The sequence below is a fragment of the Apis mellifera genome, linkage group LG10 (genome assembly GCF_003254395.2).
Source record: "Apis mellifera strain DH4 linkage group LG10, Amel_HAv3.1, whole genome shotgun sequence".
NCBI lineage: Eukaryota > Metazoa > Arthropoda > Insecta > Hymenoptera > Apidae > Apis > Apis mellifera.
Window position 1 is genome coordinate 4799776 of NC_037647.1, and position 16691 is coordinate 4816466.

Consider the following 16691-nt stretch of genomic DNA (forward strand, 5'->3'; position numbering starts at 1 on the left):
GTTTAATTTTTTTTTTTTTTTTTTTTTTTTTAGAATGTTTTAGATTCTTCAAATAACAAGTTTCACTTGTTAATAAATTAATATTATAGCAAGAAATGTACTTCTCTTAATAATAAAATATGTTATATTTTGTTGCTTACAAGTGGAATACTTGCAATCAAATGGAAAATAATTTTATAAAATTCTAACGAAATAATTTGTATGTGATCATTGATAAAATTGTAAACTTATATCTGAATATTTAAAGATCTTAATGGTAATTATTTGAACATAGAAAGATACATAAATAAGAAAAAATTGTTTTCTGTGGAATGAATTTTTTTAAATTGTTTTTTCAGTATATTTCATAAAAATATGCTGCAATTGCACAGGATGGATTTAGAAATCTAGTATCATAATTGGCAGTATTCTTATTAATTAAATTTTATCATTAAATTTAATTATGATAATTAATTTAAACAAAGATCTCTAGTTCAAAAATAGAGAATAAAAAAAATAAATAATCTACTTTTTATCTAAACAATAAAATTATATTTCCTAAATAATATACTAGATTTTTTAACAACCTGCAGAAATGGCATATTTTATAAATTAAAGGAAATATAAAGAAATATTAGGATTGATAAAATATATTATTTGAAATAGTAGACTAGTTAATGTAAGCTTTCAAATACCATTTGTGTTTTAGTTATAATTTAATTGGTTTTTAGATAGTTTACATTCACTAGTCGAAATATATACTATATATGTACATCTTAATATTCTAATATTTTCTTTTATTTAATTAAATTTAAATTGCGTTATTCGTATAATGAACTATAAATTTAATTAATGGAAAAAAGTCAGAGAACTTGAGAACAGTAGTTATATTAACTTATCATTTAATAAAATGTAAGTAACTGTAAATATTTGATTTTTGTAAAATCAGAGAATAAGTAGGAGAGCAGAATTATATAACAAATACATCTTTGTAATAATCACTCAGTTGTCTATCCTGCACATAAGCAGATTTTTCAAAGTCTTGTATTTTGATACTGATCAAGGAATAATGTAACATTGGTGAATTTTAGAAAATTATGCAATTTAGTATTGCGCACAAATGCTAGAAAATTATCAAAAGAAATTAAGAAATTCTTTTGTATTCATTTCATCTTCAGAAATATTTTGAAATTCATAAAATGGCGCACATACGAAATTGCGTAAGTACTTCGAAAAGCAAAGGAAAAAATAAAAACAAAAAATTAAAGGACATACATAAAATGTATTTTCGCTAAATAATGTATGAAGTATTTAAGTTCTGACTTACCAAATGAAGTTAACAAAACAAACATAAAAAAAAATTTATTTTTTCTGTACAACTGACTATAACAAAGAAGAAATAATATTTTCGAATTCATCTGTAATGTAAAGCGAAATGTAGCAAAACCATAGCATGAAAAATGGAAACGAAAAAAATTATGATACCTAATTCACAAAACACGTAGCTTAAAACTTGTAAAACTGTATTTTAAATGTGAAAACATTCACTGCCAAATTGTGATAAACAAATCCCACCTTTAAACCGGAGCGTTTTCTTAACTTCTGATCGCATTGACCAATTATTTCCTCCTAAATAGTTACCGTGAATTCTGCACATTCTGATATAATAGTCATCTATATTTTTTCTTAATGTTTAAGATATAATATCGAAGAGAATATAGCGTTGACCAATGCAGCTAGAATCGAAGGAAACCGCTCCCTATTTTAAGTGCGTAGCATCGTAACAATGAAAGAAAAAAGTAAATAAATGAAAAAGGAAGAAAGAAAAAAGATCATATTGATATTTTTAAACGGGCACGTTTTACTGTTTAAAAAGTACCATCTGGACCGCCTATAGCGCTCTTCTATGATATTGTATGTTTACGTGTACAGTGCCTTTATACCTGAAAAAAGAGACAAAATGAAAAAAAAAAAAAAAAGAAAGAATGGAAAAGAACATTTTAAAAGAAAGAAAAATACCTTTGCTTTCGAGAAATCAATGTAGATACACACACAAAACTTCTCTCACTTTAGACAGAGGAATATGTAGAATTTTAAAATAGAGAAAATATATGGGAAACATGAATTTTTTTGGTCTTTCGCATTAATTTCTCGAAAAGTCAAGGCATGCGGTCCCTCCTACGTGTCGCAAACATTCTTCTAATTAGGTTCAGATTGTAATGATTACCTAATTATAATTAATGTAATTAGATTATTATTATGAAGTATGTTGTAAAAGTGTACAGTTTGGATCGGGTGATCCCTTTATGCGGGAGATCATGCTGTAGCTAGCCTTATTATTATCATTACAACTATTATTATCATGAATTATTATTACAGTTAATTAAAATATATTGTGTTTACCATAATAATGTAATATAGAGTTACACAGAGCTCGACTGTGCTGTACATTATGATTATCAACACAATGCTGCTGCCCTGCAATTATTATTAAATTGACTTTTCCCAAAAATACTATTTGTATTATTTCTTATTTCCTTATAACATATCAACTTAAAATTGAATCAAATTCAATAACAAATTCAGGAAATTCTTTATCATTCATTATATATGGATCAAAGATTATTTAATTAATTATTTTAGTCTTTTTAATTATTAATTTATTTATTTTTATCCCAATGAATGTGTCATATTATAATTCAATTAATCTTTTATTATATACTTTATAATATTTTTATTTTATAAATATATGTATATATTTTCTAATTTTATTATTATTATTCTCTGTATATGTCAAATTATTATTTACAGATATTGAATTCTAATTATCTTAAATAAAGAAAATATAAAGAAAAAATAGAAAATTAAAAATTTATAAGAATTCATTAATACATTGAACATAAAATTGATTCGTGAGATTATTTTCAATTTTATTTTCAATTATGCAACAATTGCGTAGTTTTAATTATTTAAAAACAAAAAATTTTATATCATTTTTTGTTTAAAGAAAATAGTTTTTTCCTAAGAAAATTTATTTTAACTTAACGATAAATAGATATATAATGAAAAGTACAATGAATTAAAAACACAACTATCAATAGAAAGTCGATAAATCATAATTTCAAGGATACTTCAAGAATATCCATATTACCTTGAATAATTTTATACTTAAAGCTTTACTTAATGATTTCATTAAAATAATAATAAAAAATTTTAGTTTTAAAAATTAAATTGCAAAATTTAAATGAACTTTACTAATAAATAATAAAAATGAAGTTACTAATAAATAGAAAATAGGTGATTTTGAAATATACTTGAAACTTTCTATTAATGAATTTATTTGTAAATACTTAGTATTTTTTAAGGATGTCTTTTTTTATTTAATTCAAAATACTTTTTGAAATATATCCATTTATAAAATAAAATGTCACTATTTTATAATTCTTTATAAATAATAATTATCGTACTTTTATATTTATTAAAATTCTTAAATAATAAATTCTTAAATAATAGAATAAGCAAAAAGCAAAAATTATATTTCTATATAATTGCTAAGAAAAAAAGTGAGTTGAATAATTTAATAATAGAGATACAAAATAGAATTAATTTACATTGATCTAATCATAAATATTACTAGAACATATTTATTAATATATTATCCAATTTTCCAAAAAAGAAAATGTATTGGGTAATATGTTAACTATAAATGTCCATTGTTTTTTAAATTTTAATACTGGAAGAATCATCTAAAATAGAATATCTAATGATTTTTATATTAAGATGGAGAAAAAATATTTTAAGCAAATATAATATACTATATAATATAATATAATATAGTAGCAATAAATTACATTTGAATGAAATATCACATTATGTTTTTTTGAATAAACTTTTCTGAGAAATATTTAAAATATACAATCTTTTTTGTTTATGAATAAACAATTTTTTACAACTCGAAAAAAATGTTCGAAATTATTAAAAGTAATATCAAAAAATAAATTATTTGATCTTATAATTTAAAATAGTTTTTCTGAGCAATAAAATAATAATGTAATAATAATAAAATAATAACAATAGTTATTAATGTTAAAATAACGAGAAAATATAAATATGAATTCATTTAAATCTTTTTTCTTTTTTAAATGAATAATTTTTAAAAAATTTTTTATCTTTAAAAATAAAGAAATCATTCATTTTATCTTACCTTATACCTTAACTGCATTAATTTAAAGGTGAACCATTTGTACATACATAACTAGGCACCAACGAATCAAAAAAAAATTTTTGATATAAATATGATATTTATGTCCTTCTAAGTGCCCGCATTTGCTTACGACGTGCTTGAACAACACCATAAACAACTGCTGCAAGACTTCGACATCTTGCAGTATGCTTAGTCGAACTTTCTTGTTGCAAAGTCCCTTTGCCCAATACGAAATACGTCTCCATTGTTCCTTTTCCTTTAACTTCGATAAGTCCTCTCTTCTGTGTCTGATATCCTCTCGATTCCAAAAACTATTTAAATATAAATCAAATATGTAATTTGCATATATAAAAAATAATCTTTTTTTTTAAATGTATATTCTTTAATTACTCTAGCAATATCCTGTGGAACTTGTATTTTTCCCATAACACCTGTAGAATCCATACGGGAAGCCAAGTTTACCGTGTTACCCCAAATATCGAATACAGGTTTTCGAGCACCGATTACACCACCTACTAATGGACCACAGCTTATACCTACTCTTAAATCAAAATTATTGAACGAGTGTATGTTTACATCTTCAAGACGGAGTCGCATAGCTACTGCATAATCCACTAGTCTACATAAATGCTCCATATCATCTTTATTTTTATCCTAGAAAAAATATTAATATTATATAATTTTATAAAAGAGATGATGAAGTTAAAAATTGATCAAAGTTTAATTATTGTATTATTGTATAGAAAATAAAAAAAATTATATATCATTTATAATTACATTTTGACAAGGATTCAGACCAGAAGCTGCCATATAAGTAGCTCCGACTGTTTTTATCTTTTCTATGCAATGAAATCGATTTTCGTCCAGGAGTTCGTCAAAATCGGCTAAAAATAATTAAAATATATATTCATTATTGAATAAATTATATTAGTAATAAATAACAAATATTTTTAAATGTCCAAAATAACAAAATTTTTTTCACTTCAACTATAAATATATTACCAATAATTTCATTCAATAAACGTATACATTCCATTCCTTTATTAACATCTTCTGAATAAAATTCTGTAAAATTTGGAACACTAGCGAACATCACTCCAACTTTATCACGTGATTGAGAATATAACTCCTACGTATGAAGAAATGTATTAAGAAAAAATTATAATATTCATTAAATTAACAAACTCGTTAACAAATTAAAAATATAAAATTATACCTCAGGTGCTCTGTCTTGGGTTAAAAAATGATGAGCTACATGATCTGGTAGTATATTTTTTAATAGTTGCATGTTATTGTGCCGTGATTCAATCATGTCACTTAACTCTCTTTCAGCTTGCTGTTTCCAAAGGAAATCTAATCTAGATGTTACTTCTACTAATCTACCGTGATATGTAACCATCACCAAGAATACTAATAGAAATGTAAGCATTTGTGCCGAGAGAGGTATCGACATTCTAGAAATACAAATAATTATTATATATCACTATATCATTATTTTAGCAATAAGTTTTTTGATATTTTTAATATCAAATATAAAAAATATATATTTTCAATATTTTATTATTTTAATCTTTCTTGAATTATGTTATGGAAGAATTTAAATTTCATTCAACGCCAAATATTAAACACGACTTACGAATCCTCTTCATTAGGAACCGTAAAGAAATCCTTGCAGACTACGAGAATTAATACGGCATAAATGGACACGATGATTGTAGCCAATGCCGTCTTTACTAAATAATATAATTTCAATGCAGAAGCTAATGCGATCAAACATAAGATCCACGTGAATACAATGTATTCCGGTCTAACGCAAGTCCCCAAAACGATGTCCTCGTCATAGTCCAGCGAATACAAAGATTCCACTTGAGGTTTTGTTTCCGATGTCGACAAGATTCTTCCCGAGATGATGTCTTCATCCCTATTTTGAAAAAAATCTGCTATAATTTCTTCCAATCAGGAGTTTATGGTATTCGTTCATGTCTATAAAACCTGAAGAACTCTTTTCTTCTTTGACCTTTCGCCAAACTAGCCCTGGCCTTGATAAGATTCGTTTGTAGTTCTTCATCATTAGAACTATGGGATACAGTTTGATTCTCTTTAGAAGAAACGTCCTTTTGTTCTTCTGAGGATTCGTCGCGAAGAGCAGCTTCCAGAAATGTCAAAATAAATTGATCAAGACCAACAGTCGGCGCTACTAATCGTTCTGGTTGCAACGTTGGATTCATTAATGGTTGCTGTTGGAGTTCCAGAGCTTCAGGATATTGTCGAATCGACATTGGACACGCTAAAACACTAACGATCGATGTCAAAGCCATCAAACTAATTACGCTGCATATAAAGATTGTTCGGTGCTGCTTGTTGTGAACTAACATCGAAGAAGCGTGTTGTAAATATGTTGGCAAAGTTTTGAATTCTTCTGCCATCACTAGAATAGACGATGCTACTAAAATGAGCGTCGTCAACAGTAACGAACCCAAAAGAATAATACAGCTGTATGAGAGAAATAATATAAATTAATATGTTTTTAGTTTCTTGATAAATATCACAATTTATGATATTTAATTTTTTAAAGTGTATTTCAAAGATTAGAAAATTATTTTTAAAGATAATCATTATATAAAACACTGATAATTAAAATAGAATTTTTAAAAATATAATTACTTACTCTGGTAATATTACTGCTTGACAAATTGCAATAAATATCCACACGACAAAACAACAAATCATATTGGATTTAAACATATCCTCGCGTAATTGACCAAACTATAAATATATAAAATAGAAAATATTCATATCGTAAAGAAAGATTAAAATTTAATTAAATTTAATTAAATTAATTATTAACACTGAATTTACCTTTGATTCTAAACTTTCATCATTGTAACGCAAAGTCCAAGCATTTATATTCGCCGATCTCATGCGCTTATTACTCGCGGTTTCAAGACCTGCAGTTTTCAATTTTTCAACGGATGCAGCAGATACAGCTTTATTGCTCTTTGCAGAACCATTTTCTTCTTCGAGGTATTCCGATTCCAAATTACTAACCGATGTCGCAGTATTTAACTATAAAAATATAACGAATCATTAAATTTTTAAGATTTTTGTAGTTTTAATAATTATTAAATACAAACGTTTTCAAATGGTATTTCTGGTGTCCAGTCTACCCCAATATCATCTTCAGTGGAGGAATTTGGAGCACTACTATTTGTAGCTAATGGATTGTTCAATTTGAAGCTCTTTTTACCTTTATTCATATCATCCTCAGACCATATTTTTGGTCGCGAAGAATATCGTCGTCTCGATCTTAAAGGTTCCACCTGTTTAATTAAATACGTAACTACATTTCTTTCTTTTAAATAATTATCTCTTTCGGTTCCGTTTCCCGGCTCCACTTCATATACGTCATTCAAACAATTTAAAGTATCCTCCGATATATGTACTCTTCTGAAATTTATATATATATCTATTTTTTTTTAATGTATCTAATCAAATTTTTATCAAATTTATTATAAAAGAAGAAATATTGTATATATGTATCATTCGTAGAATATATTTATAATTTTGTGAAAAATGATATTTTTTACCCTGGTATTCCTCCACTTTCGAGATGATTAGCCAATGTTACATCGTAAGACCAAACATCGAATTGCCATTTTCGAAGACCAAGTACGCCGCACAATACTGAACCACTATGAATCCCTATTCTCATATTTAAATCAACCTAAATGAAATCAATTTTTTTTATATTATATATTTATATAATATTATATTTTTTTTAATTTTTAATACTATATATATTATATATTATTTATTAAGAAATTATAATTTATATTTAATTAATTTTAATGGATATTTAATGGAAGATTTTAAAATCATATGCATATGCAATTATTAAAAAATTATTTTTTTAACATATAATAACTTACTGCAAATTTTAAATTGAATGGAAGATTGCTATAAATAAATCTTTCATTTAAACAAAATTACTACAGTAATAACTATTGACAATATATTTTAAATATTTTAAGTATTTAAAAACATACAAAATAATATTAAAAATTTAAATACCTTTGTTGTATATCGCACATCTCTTATTGCTTTAATCATATGTAAACCCATTTCTACACAACAATGAGCATGATCACTTCTGGCAATCGGTAATCCACATATACAATAATAACAATCTCCAAGCAATTTAATACGTAAACAGTGATTTTCTGCGGAAAGCTTGTCGAAACGAGCGAATAAGTCATTTAATACTTTGACGAGTTCTTGAGCACTACACTGGCTGGCTAAAGCTTTATAGTAAAAATTAATGCCATAGATTAAATTGTTCAATCAAGAAATTTGTAAAAATATTTCAAAATTGCAATTAGTAACATAAAATTTTTTGCTAATGAAAATTAATATGAAATAAAAACGAATAACTAATATAATTATTTAAAATAAATTATATTCTTATATCAATAACATAATTTTTACCATTTTGATATCTTCATAGAAACATAGGAATAAAAATATATTTTAAAAAATATTAATACGTATTATATAAATTATGTGAAAAATTAAAAATTAGAAAAAGAGGTAAAACATTGATACGTACAAATATCGATATAGAAAATAATAGATTCTTAAACAATTACATATTATTTATGAATTTGTTTAAGAATTTCAATATTATAGTTCTAAAAATAGTAAAATTAGTGCAGTTTACTATCATGAGTGAATAATTACATACCAGTGAAACCTTTGATATCAGCAAAAAGTATGCTAACATTTTCATAACGATGAATATATATTCTATGAAATTGATTAGGTGTGAAAGAGATCGTTCCACCTCGAGCAGTTTCACGAGCAATATCACGGATCATTTCTTTAGCCACGAAATCTGGTAAAACTATAAAAAAATTAATCAATTATAAAATTTGATTACACATTAAAAAACATTATAGGAAATCATAGATCGCTATAATCAAAATGGCATGATATTAATTAATCAATCATTTCTTTATTCTTCCATATCCAAGCAAGAGTAACGGAATTATTTATTTTGTTTTATTCCATTGTATGTTACTTATACTTCCTAAATAAATAATCGTCGAAAAATCGATAATACATAAAAGCAAAATACTGCTAGGCTATCGGTAAAACATATCTGGCGCAATCGGGTGAAAGTGTCTAGTGACCCTTTTTGACACTCGGCTGAGCAAGTTACACGCGCTGACGAACCCCATGCTTGCGGCGCAACCCCATGCGTTTTTATTAGACTATGTTCGACATGTTCAACATATATATAAATATACTTGAATACGTATCGGAATATTTGCACCAATACGTGATACACGTGTAACACATTTATACTATATACATATATATATATATATATATATATATATATATATATATATATTGTCTCTAAACTCATCCAATTAATTGTGCAAACAATTACAAAATAACAAGTTTAATTTAAATAATGTTCTTTCAGCAAATATCACATCATTTCTATTTAATGTAATAAATATTTCTATATATTGATATTTTAAAATTTGTGAAAAATAATATTATAAATTGCTAAATGTTAAAAAATTTAAAAGAATTTAGAATTAAATTGAAAAAAAAATCATTAATAAGAAGTTTGGTTAATGAATTTGAAAATTCTGTCTCACCAGAAAGAAGTAACTTTTCTTGTCGATTGTTCTCATTTTGAGTCCGTTGCCGGGTTTCCATAGATCTGTGCGTTTCAAGAAAAGCCTGTCTCTGTCCTCTGTCTGTCAAATATTTAGTGTACATGCCAGCTAGATTCATTGCAAGATAAAGAAGGACGTTGGTTGTTAGCATACGAACTATGCACGTAATATCATGCAACTGCAATTGCAAAATTAAATATATGTATTTAAAGAAAGCTGCGAAATCAAAGAGTATTGCACTAAAAAAAAACAAAGATTGATAATCAAGGAATAGAAGAATTAACTTGGAAAAATAAATCAAAATATAAATCAAGGATTCTTACATATGTTGGATCTCGTAATAAAGTTATTCCTGCCATCACCATGTGAGTTAAAGCTGTCCCATAACCGGCAAGGACACACCATCTCAAAGGTAATGGCAACATGGCGTATGGCGCGTATACGACAAACAAAATATACCACATAAGACGTTGTTGACTAGAGAAATCTAAACCAGCTCCTATAAAACCTGCAATTAACATGAAGACATTGATACATAAAATAAATTCATTTTCAATTCGAAACCTCATTTCGTCAAAGCGTAATGATTGTTAATTTTAAATAATGGTAGAGGATAGTCAATCAATAGTAACCCATGCCTAGATTTTATAAGTTTGTTCCATCGCGTCTCTCTCTCTTTCTCTCTCTCTATGGTTCGCTGAACATTCAAGCAATTCGCTGGACCGCCAACGCACGAACCAGTGGAGCAAAACTCTATTCGGTAAACAAAGATACAATCTTCCCATATATATGTATCTTTATGAATATATATTAAAACATTGCACGATGCTATACATGCATCGACTTTTATGTTTAGTTACAAAAAAAATCCTCCATTCGCAAAAAAAAAGAAAGAAATATAATTAAAAGTTACATGTAATATATATTTTTATATCATCACCTTGTGAATTGATCAGTAACCAAGTGAATATGGAAGCCCAATATAAATAATTATTGGAAAAGCACCGCCACCAGCCAAGAATGCAAACAACCAAGTTTGCCGCCATACAGCAGGATACCCAAGATAAGGACTCGACTAAACCACTACTATTTTTGTCTCTCTTCCATAACCATATCGCCATAAGAATGATCTGACATCATCATTACATGATATGAAATAGAAAATAAGAAACGATATTCAGAATATATTTCATAAAATCAAAGTAATAATTATTTAAGAATTAGTTTACCTTTAGACTAAGATCAACGATATTCAACATGATCAATGATTTCTGCCGTTGACGATTTGAATAATGCAAATACGATGTCTCTAATTGTTTGCTATGGAAGCTATTCGACAACGATGGACAAAATATTCCCTTATAAAGCACGCCTTTCTTGAAAACATCTGAAAATATCCAATCCTATTTATAGTCGAAGGTTGTAATATATAATAAAAATTAATAATAATATGAGTGGAATGTTAAATAATGTTTATCAGATAAATATTTATCAGATGAACAAGATATAATATAAAATATTGAAAATAATTAATCGAATATTAATGAATCAATATCATTATTATAAATATATATTTTGTGATTGTAAAAAATAAATTATTAGAATAATAGCACTGATTTCTTAAAATATTTAATCAATAAACATTTTTTATATTTTCAAGAATTTTTATATTTATGCAAAACAACTATTGTAAAACGGTTTTTTTACTATCTTTTAATTTTTTGATATCTTTTTTTTTTGTCAAAGAATATTTAATAATTTATAGTAAAAATTTCTGAAGAATTTATAAAGAAATTATTAAATATATATATAAGCAAACCTCGTTGCGCTTGAGATTCAGTATCGACAGGCTCCTCAGCAAGAACTACATCCGGGTCGGTAGAAATATCCGCATCCTCGATTGGATCGGTTGTTTCGTTGATGTCTGGAACTTCCGGATCGTTGTTGGACTTCCGGTCTTCCCATGCCGCCAATCCTTCCCTCCCCAGCCGCTCGGAAGTTAGCTTCTTCACAGCCTTGATCCATAATTGTTTCCTCGGGGAAATACTCAACCTATCGACGTTAAAAAGTATCACGAATTATTAATTAAATTTAGATAAATAATATTTTCAAGAACATCTAAAACATTTAAGAAATTGATACACGAATACATACTAAATACATATTAAGTATGTATATTTTTGTATTGCACAAAGCAATTAGAAGATCGTGTATTTTTTTAATATTAATAATATTTATAATAAATTAATATTTTTAAAAAGTATTTTAAATTTTATTTTAAATTATAAAATATTTAACATATTAATATTTTCATTATTAAAATTATTAAAATATACAGTGTCTTGGAAAGTAGATGCGAGACTTCAAAAATTTATAGTACACATCAAAAAGGATAAAAAAGTTAGTTTACTAAATATAAAAAATTCAAATATCATTAATATAGATTGATATAATCACGCATATTATATTTCACATGACAAATATTGTATTTATTTATGTATGTAATTAATTTTCTCTCATGGAGGTTATATTTAATTTATTTATACTATATATATTTATAATTCTCTGTAAGAATTGATTGTAAATTTAAAATAAAAAAAATATCATTAGGAAATATCATTTCAGAATTATAAAATCTTTTCAAATTTAAATATAAAAGAAGTAATAATATTAACAACATAAGAAATTTTATTAGTTCACTTCTATCTACATCTTATCGAATAAGTCGTTAAATCAAACAAAGTAAACATAATGCACTTTAACATTACGTTGTACCGATGTTATTCAGCAGTAGTAATAAAAAATGTATAAATATACTATTTTGTTATTTTATTATATTATATTACAAACAATTAATTTATTTTTATTTTATTTAATAACGGTTTATATACTGCAAAATTTGTATTACAATATTATATTTTTATTATAAATTATTACATACAATTTATAATTTTCTTAAAGTTTCTCATCAACTTTCTAAAACACGTTATATATAATATATAATATATCATATATAATATATATAATATATTATATATTATATATTATATATTATATAATATATATAATATATTATATATTATATATTATATATTTATAATAAAAAAATATATTGATTATATAAAAAAAATAATAATTAATAAATTAATAAAAATGATATTTTATATACATGATATAATTATTAATATTTAAAATTTAACTAATAGAATAAAAAGTTCTATTTGCATATTTTACAAAATTTAAATATAAATATAAAAATTTGTAAATATGAATTTTTCATAACTTATGAACTATTGGATAATTCACAAAGTGTTCACAATCCCCTAATTATTTTGAGCCTTATATAAATAAAATAGTTGCAAAACACTTTGATGCAGGTCACGATAAGTAGGTAACAACTTTTATTGTTTTTAAATTTTTAACATGATCATATTTAATAGATTTTTAAATTATATAATATTATTTGTGTATTGATAAATAATTTTAATATTGATTCTTCCTAGGAATTCTATTTTATAATGAAACAATAAATGAAATCAATTCACGAAATAAGTTTACTTTTAATGATTAATGGAAAATAGTAAAATAATTCATTATTTTCGAAATAAATTAAATTTTTTCTTTATTTTATTTGAAATAATTCTATATTTCTCCATTGCAATATTTTCTAAGTAAAAAACAATTGCTAACTTTGAATTATATTTATGTAAAATGTGCAGTTAATATTAGATATCCTTTGTGTGTTATAAATAATAAAATCTCATACATGCATCTTCAATTTAAAATATAAAAAGAATAACATATATAAAACAAAAAAATTAATAAAAAAATTATTGATAAAAATGAATAAAAAAATAATAATTATCTTAATATTATTAAATCAAAGATAATATTACAATAAATTAAAAAAAATAAGAAATTATATAATTTTTTTTTATAAATAAAAAAATTCTTAATTATCTTCTTAATTATCTTTAATTTTTTATTAAAATATTTGATTTTGTAAAATTCTCAATGAAACTTAAAATGTTTTAAAATTATAAAATGTATATGATATATTAAACAAAAAAAATAAAAAATTAAAAAAATATACATAATAGAATATGATAATTCAATTATTTTCATTTATAAATAAGAATGGGAAAATTCTTAAAAACAATTTTTGCACAAAAAATTCTATGAAAACATATTTGACTAACATTCACACGTTGTCAAAACGTTTTATGAACTCGAAAAATAGTGTTCGCGTAAAAATACATATAGATGATACATCATAATTAGTGCACACATATTTTTAAATGTGTAGCACTATCGATCCAGATACATTTCTTACACGTACATCGTGATCTATCATCCCAGATATTATTAAAGCCACTGCATACAAAGAAACGAAGAAAAAAAAAAGAAAAAAAGAAAACAAAGCATAGTGTCCATTGTGAACAGTATCAAGTGTGTGCATGTGTAAGCACGTCGAGAGGTGTGTTACACTATTTGGAAGAACACAAAAAAATCTCGTTCGATACACCTGCAAAATATGAAACTTACCGAACAGTGTTATTGTGTTAATGATGTGTCGCATTAAACAAAGAAATAATTGAGTCTTCCTTGCGTGATATAATTATGTACCTACTATCATTTTTTTTCATCGCGTGTAAAAAAAATAAAAGAAAAATGGAGGAAAAGGTAAATACTTACTCATTGATGCCCGCGACATCACTGTCCAGCATCATGCTCCAGGTCTGTTCTGTAATCATTATCCCCCGGATGATCCGCGAAACGAACAACTGCTCACGTTGTGATTGTCAGCTGTGCAATTGCCTTAGTATCCGGCATTTTCACACACCTTAAACCAGAACTTGTTAAAAAAGAAAGCCAATTTCTCTAATGACCCGCCCTGGTTCAAATTTTTTCTTTTTACCGCACCAACAGAACAATTTTTATTTTATCAAATTGCAAACATATATCAGGAAATTTCATCTTTGACTTGCTTGTTTGATTTGATTTATTTTTTTTTCTCTTAATGATCAAAATGTTGGTATGAAGTTATTTTAAAATTATAATCCTTTCTTTTACATTCGAACTAGTCAAGTTCGATCGCGCCAACAGATTTCCGAAAGACGTATCCGGAAACAAAAAATATCTGTCCATATTAATGTACAATCAAAATTTCATTTTCTTATTAGTTTCATTTAGTATTTTTATTGTACATATCTTTATTCTAGTATTTTCATTGTACATATCTTTTATCCTAATCAAATATTATATAGTACTGCAATATTTAAGTGTTTTCCCTTCTTTTTCGCAATATCTTGGATATTATTATTATTATTATTGTTATTCTTATTAAATTAAATAATTATTCACATAAAAATTTTCTAAAAAATATAATAATATTATATAAAGATATCATAATAATAGATTTTCCTCGGTCTTCATGAAAAATGATTACATTATAACATCACACAACAATGGAACTTATTTTTACATTTAATAAATAGATATCTCAAAAATTATTAAAAAATATTTTTAAAATAATAGAATATTTATCAAATTGAAATAAATTAGCTATTAATGTTTTTAAACATCTTCACTGATAGTGATTAAATTTGAAAACACAATTAAAAATGATCCGTGATAATTCAATCATGGATAAAAGATTCACGAATACCGACGAGATTATTAAAAAGCGAGTAAGAAGAGAAAACGCTGAAATGGTAAAAAAATGGAATAATTTTGATGAATGAAATATTTGAATTTTGTTTTTACGTTACCTGTCGTCTCCCGTCTACAGTTGATAAAAATAAACAAGCAATTCTATAAGATTGCTTCGATCCAGCATCAAGATTACTACCCACGAGCGAAACTAGTGACAAATGTCGAAAATCGCGAGAGTGCATTCGCTAACGATAAAACCCGCGCTTCTATGAGCGAAATCGGTTACCGAGTCAGTACCAGAACTTCAAACGAGTGAATATAACGTAAACTTGTCACCGCGCGATGGCTCTCTTGACGTCAAATAGCTTGCTTCACCCCCTCTAGCGTAGAACAAAAAAGAAGGGATATTTGAGAAATGGTAGTAAATAATAATAAACAATATAAAACTATAATCTTAAAAATATATAGATTAGAATTTTTAATTTATTATATAATTTAATAACGTAGAAAAAAAATCTATTTTTTATCAAATTTTTTGTAAAATTTATATAAAAAATATTACTTTTGAAAATTGATTTAAGATTTTATACATCAATAAAAATAATTTTAAAACATGAATATAAATATTTTCATATTGCAGGTTTACTAAAATTGAATAAATGAAAATAAATGAAATTGAATAATTGAAATCAACATATAATAAACATAATAATCGATGATCATTGACATAATGCGTACACTTTCTAATACACATGATTTATAATCCAAATACACATTTAATATAAATGCAATTTATTCATCATACCGATCAATAAATGCAGCATACGCAGGAAGTCATGATTTTAAATATATAAAATAGAAATGTATATAATTAAAAAAACATATAATTTATTTAGAATTTTAAAAATCTTGCTTTTAATATGTATGTAAATAGTGATGATAATGCATGCTATGAATAACAAATTTTTATTCTTAGAAATAAAAAAATTTCGTATGCTATCTCCATGTTTTCATAATAATCGAAATTTAATTAATATTAAATATTAACATTTAAAATTTTTGTTTAAATTTATAATTTTATATCAAAAAATATAATTGGTAATTTCTCGAATTCTTGAGATATTGTGATATAAATTAAAATTAAAAAAAATAATAAAAATTAG

At 25.0% G+C, this 16691-nt stretch overlaps 1 protein-coding gene across 5 annotated transcripts; it reads right to left on the reverse strand.

Annotated features, from left to right (window-relative positions):
- Positions 1-1816: 1816 nt before the first annotated feature.
- On the reverse strand, positions 1817-15857 carry LOC726262 (adenylate cyclase type 8-like). Of its 5 annotated transcripts, XM_026443089.1 has the most exons (22): positions 15645-15857; positions 14569-14716; positions 11693-11925; positions 11103-11260; positions 10814-11003; positions 10197-10381; positions 9853-10051; positions 8925-9083; positions 8255-8484; positions 7771-7907; positions 7318-7630; positions 7043-7249; positions 6852-6949; positions 6557-6676; positions 6176-6478; positions 5820-6104; positions 5400-5637; positions 5186-5312; positions 4961-5067; positions 4574-4837; positions 4184-4494; positions 1817-1922 (listed from the first exon to the last, which is right to left on the reverse strand). In XM_026443089.1, exons 2-21 carry the CDS (start codon positions 14625-14627, stop codon positions 4282-4284), a joined length of 3825 nt encoding a protein of 1274 aa, XP_026298874.1. In that variant the 5' UTR covers positions 14628-14716; positions 15645-15857; the 3' UTR covers positions 1817-1922; positions 4184-4281.
- Positions 15858-16691: the final 834 nt, after the last annotated feature.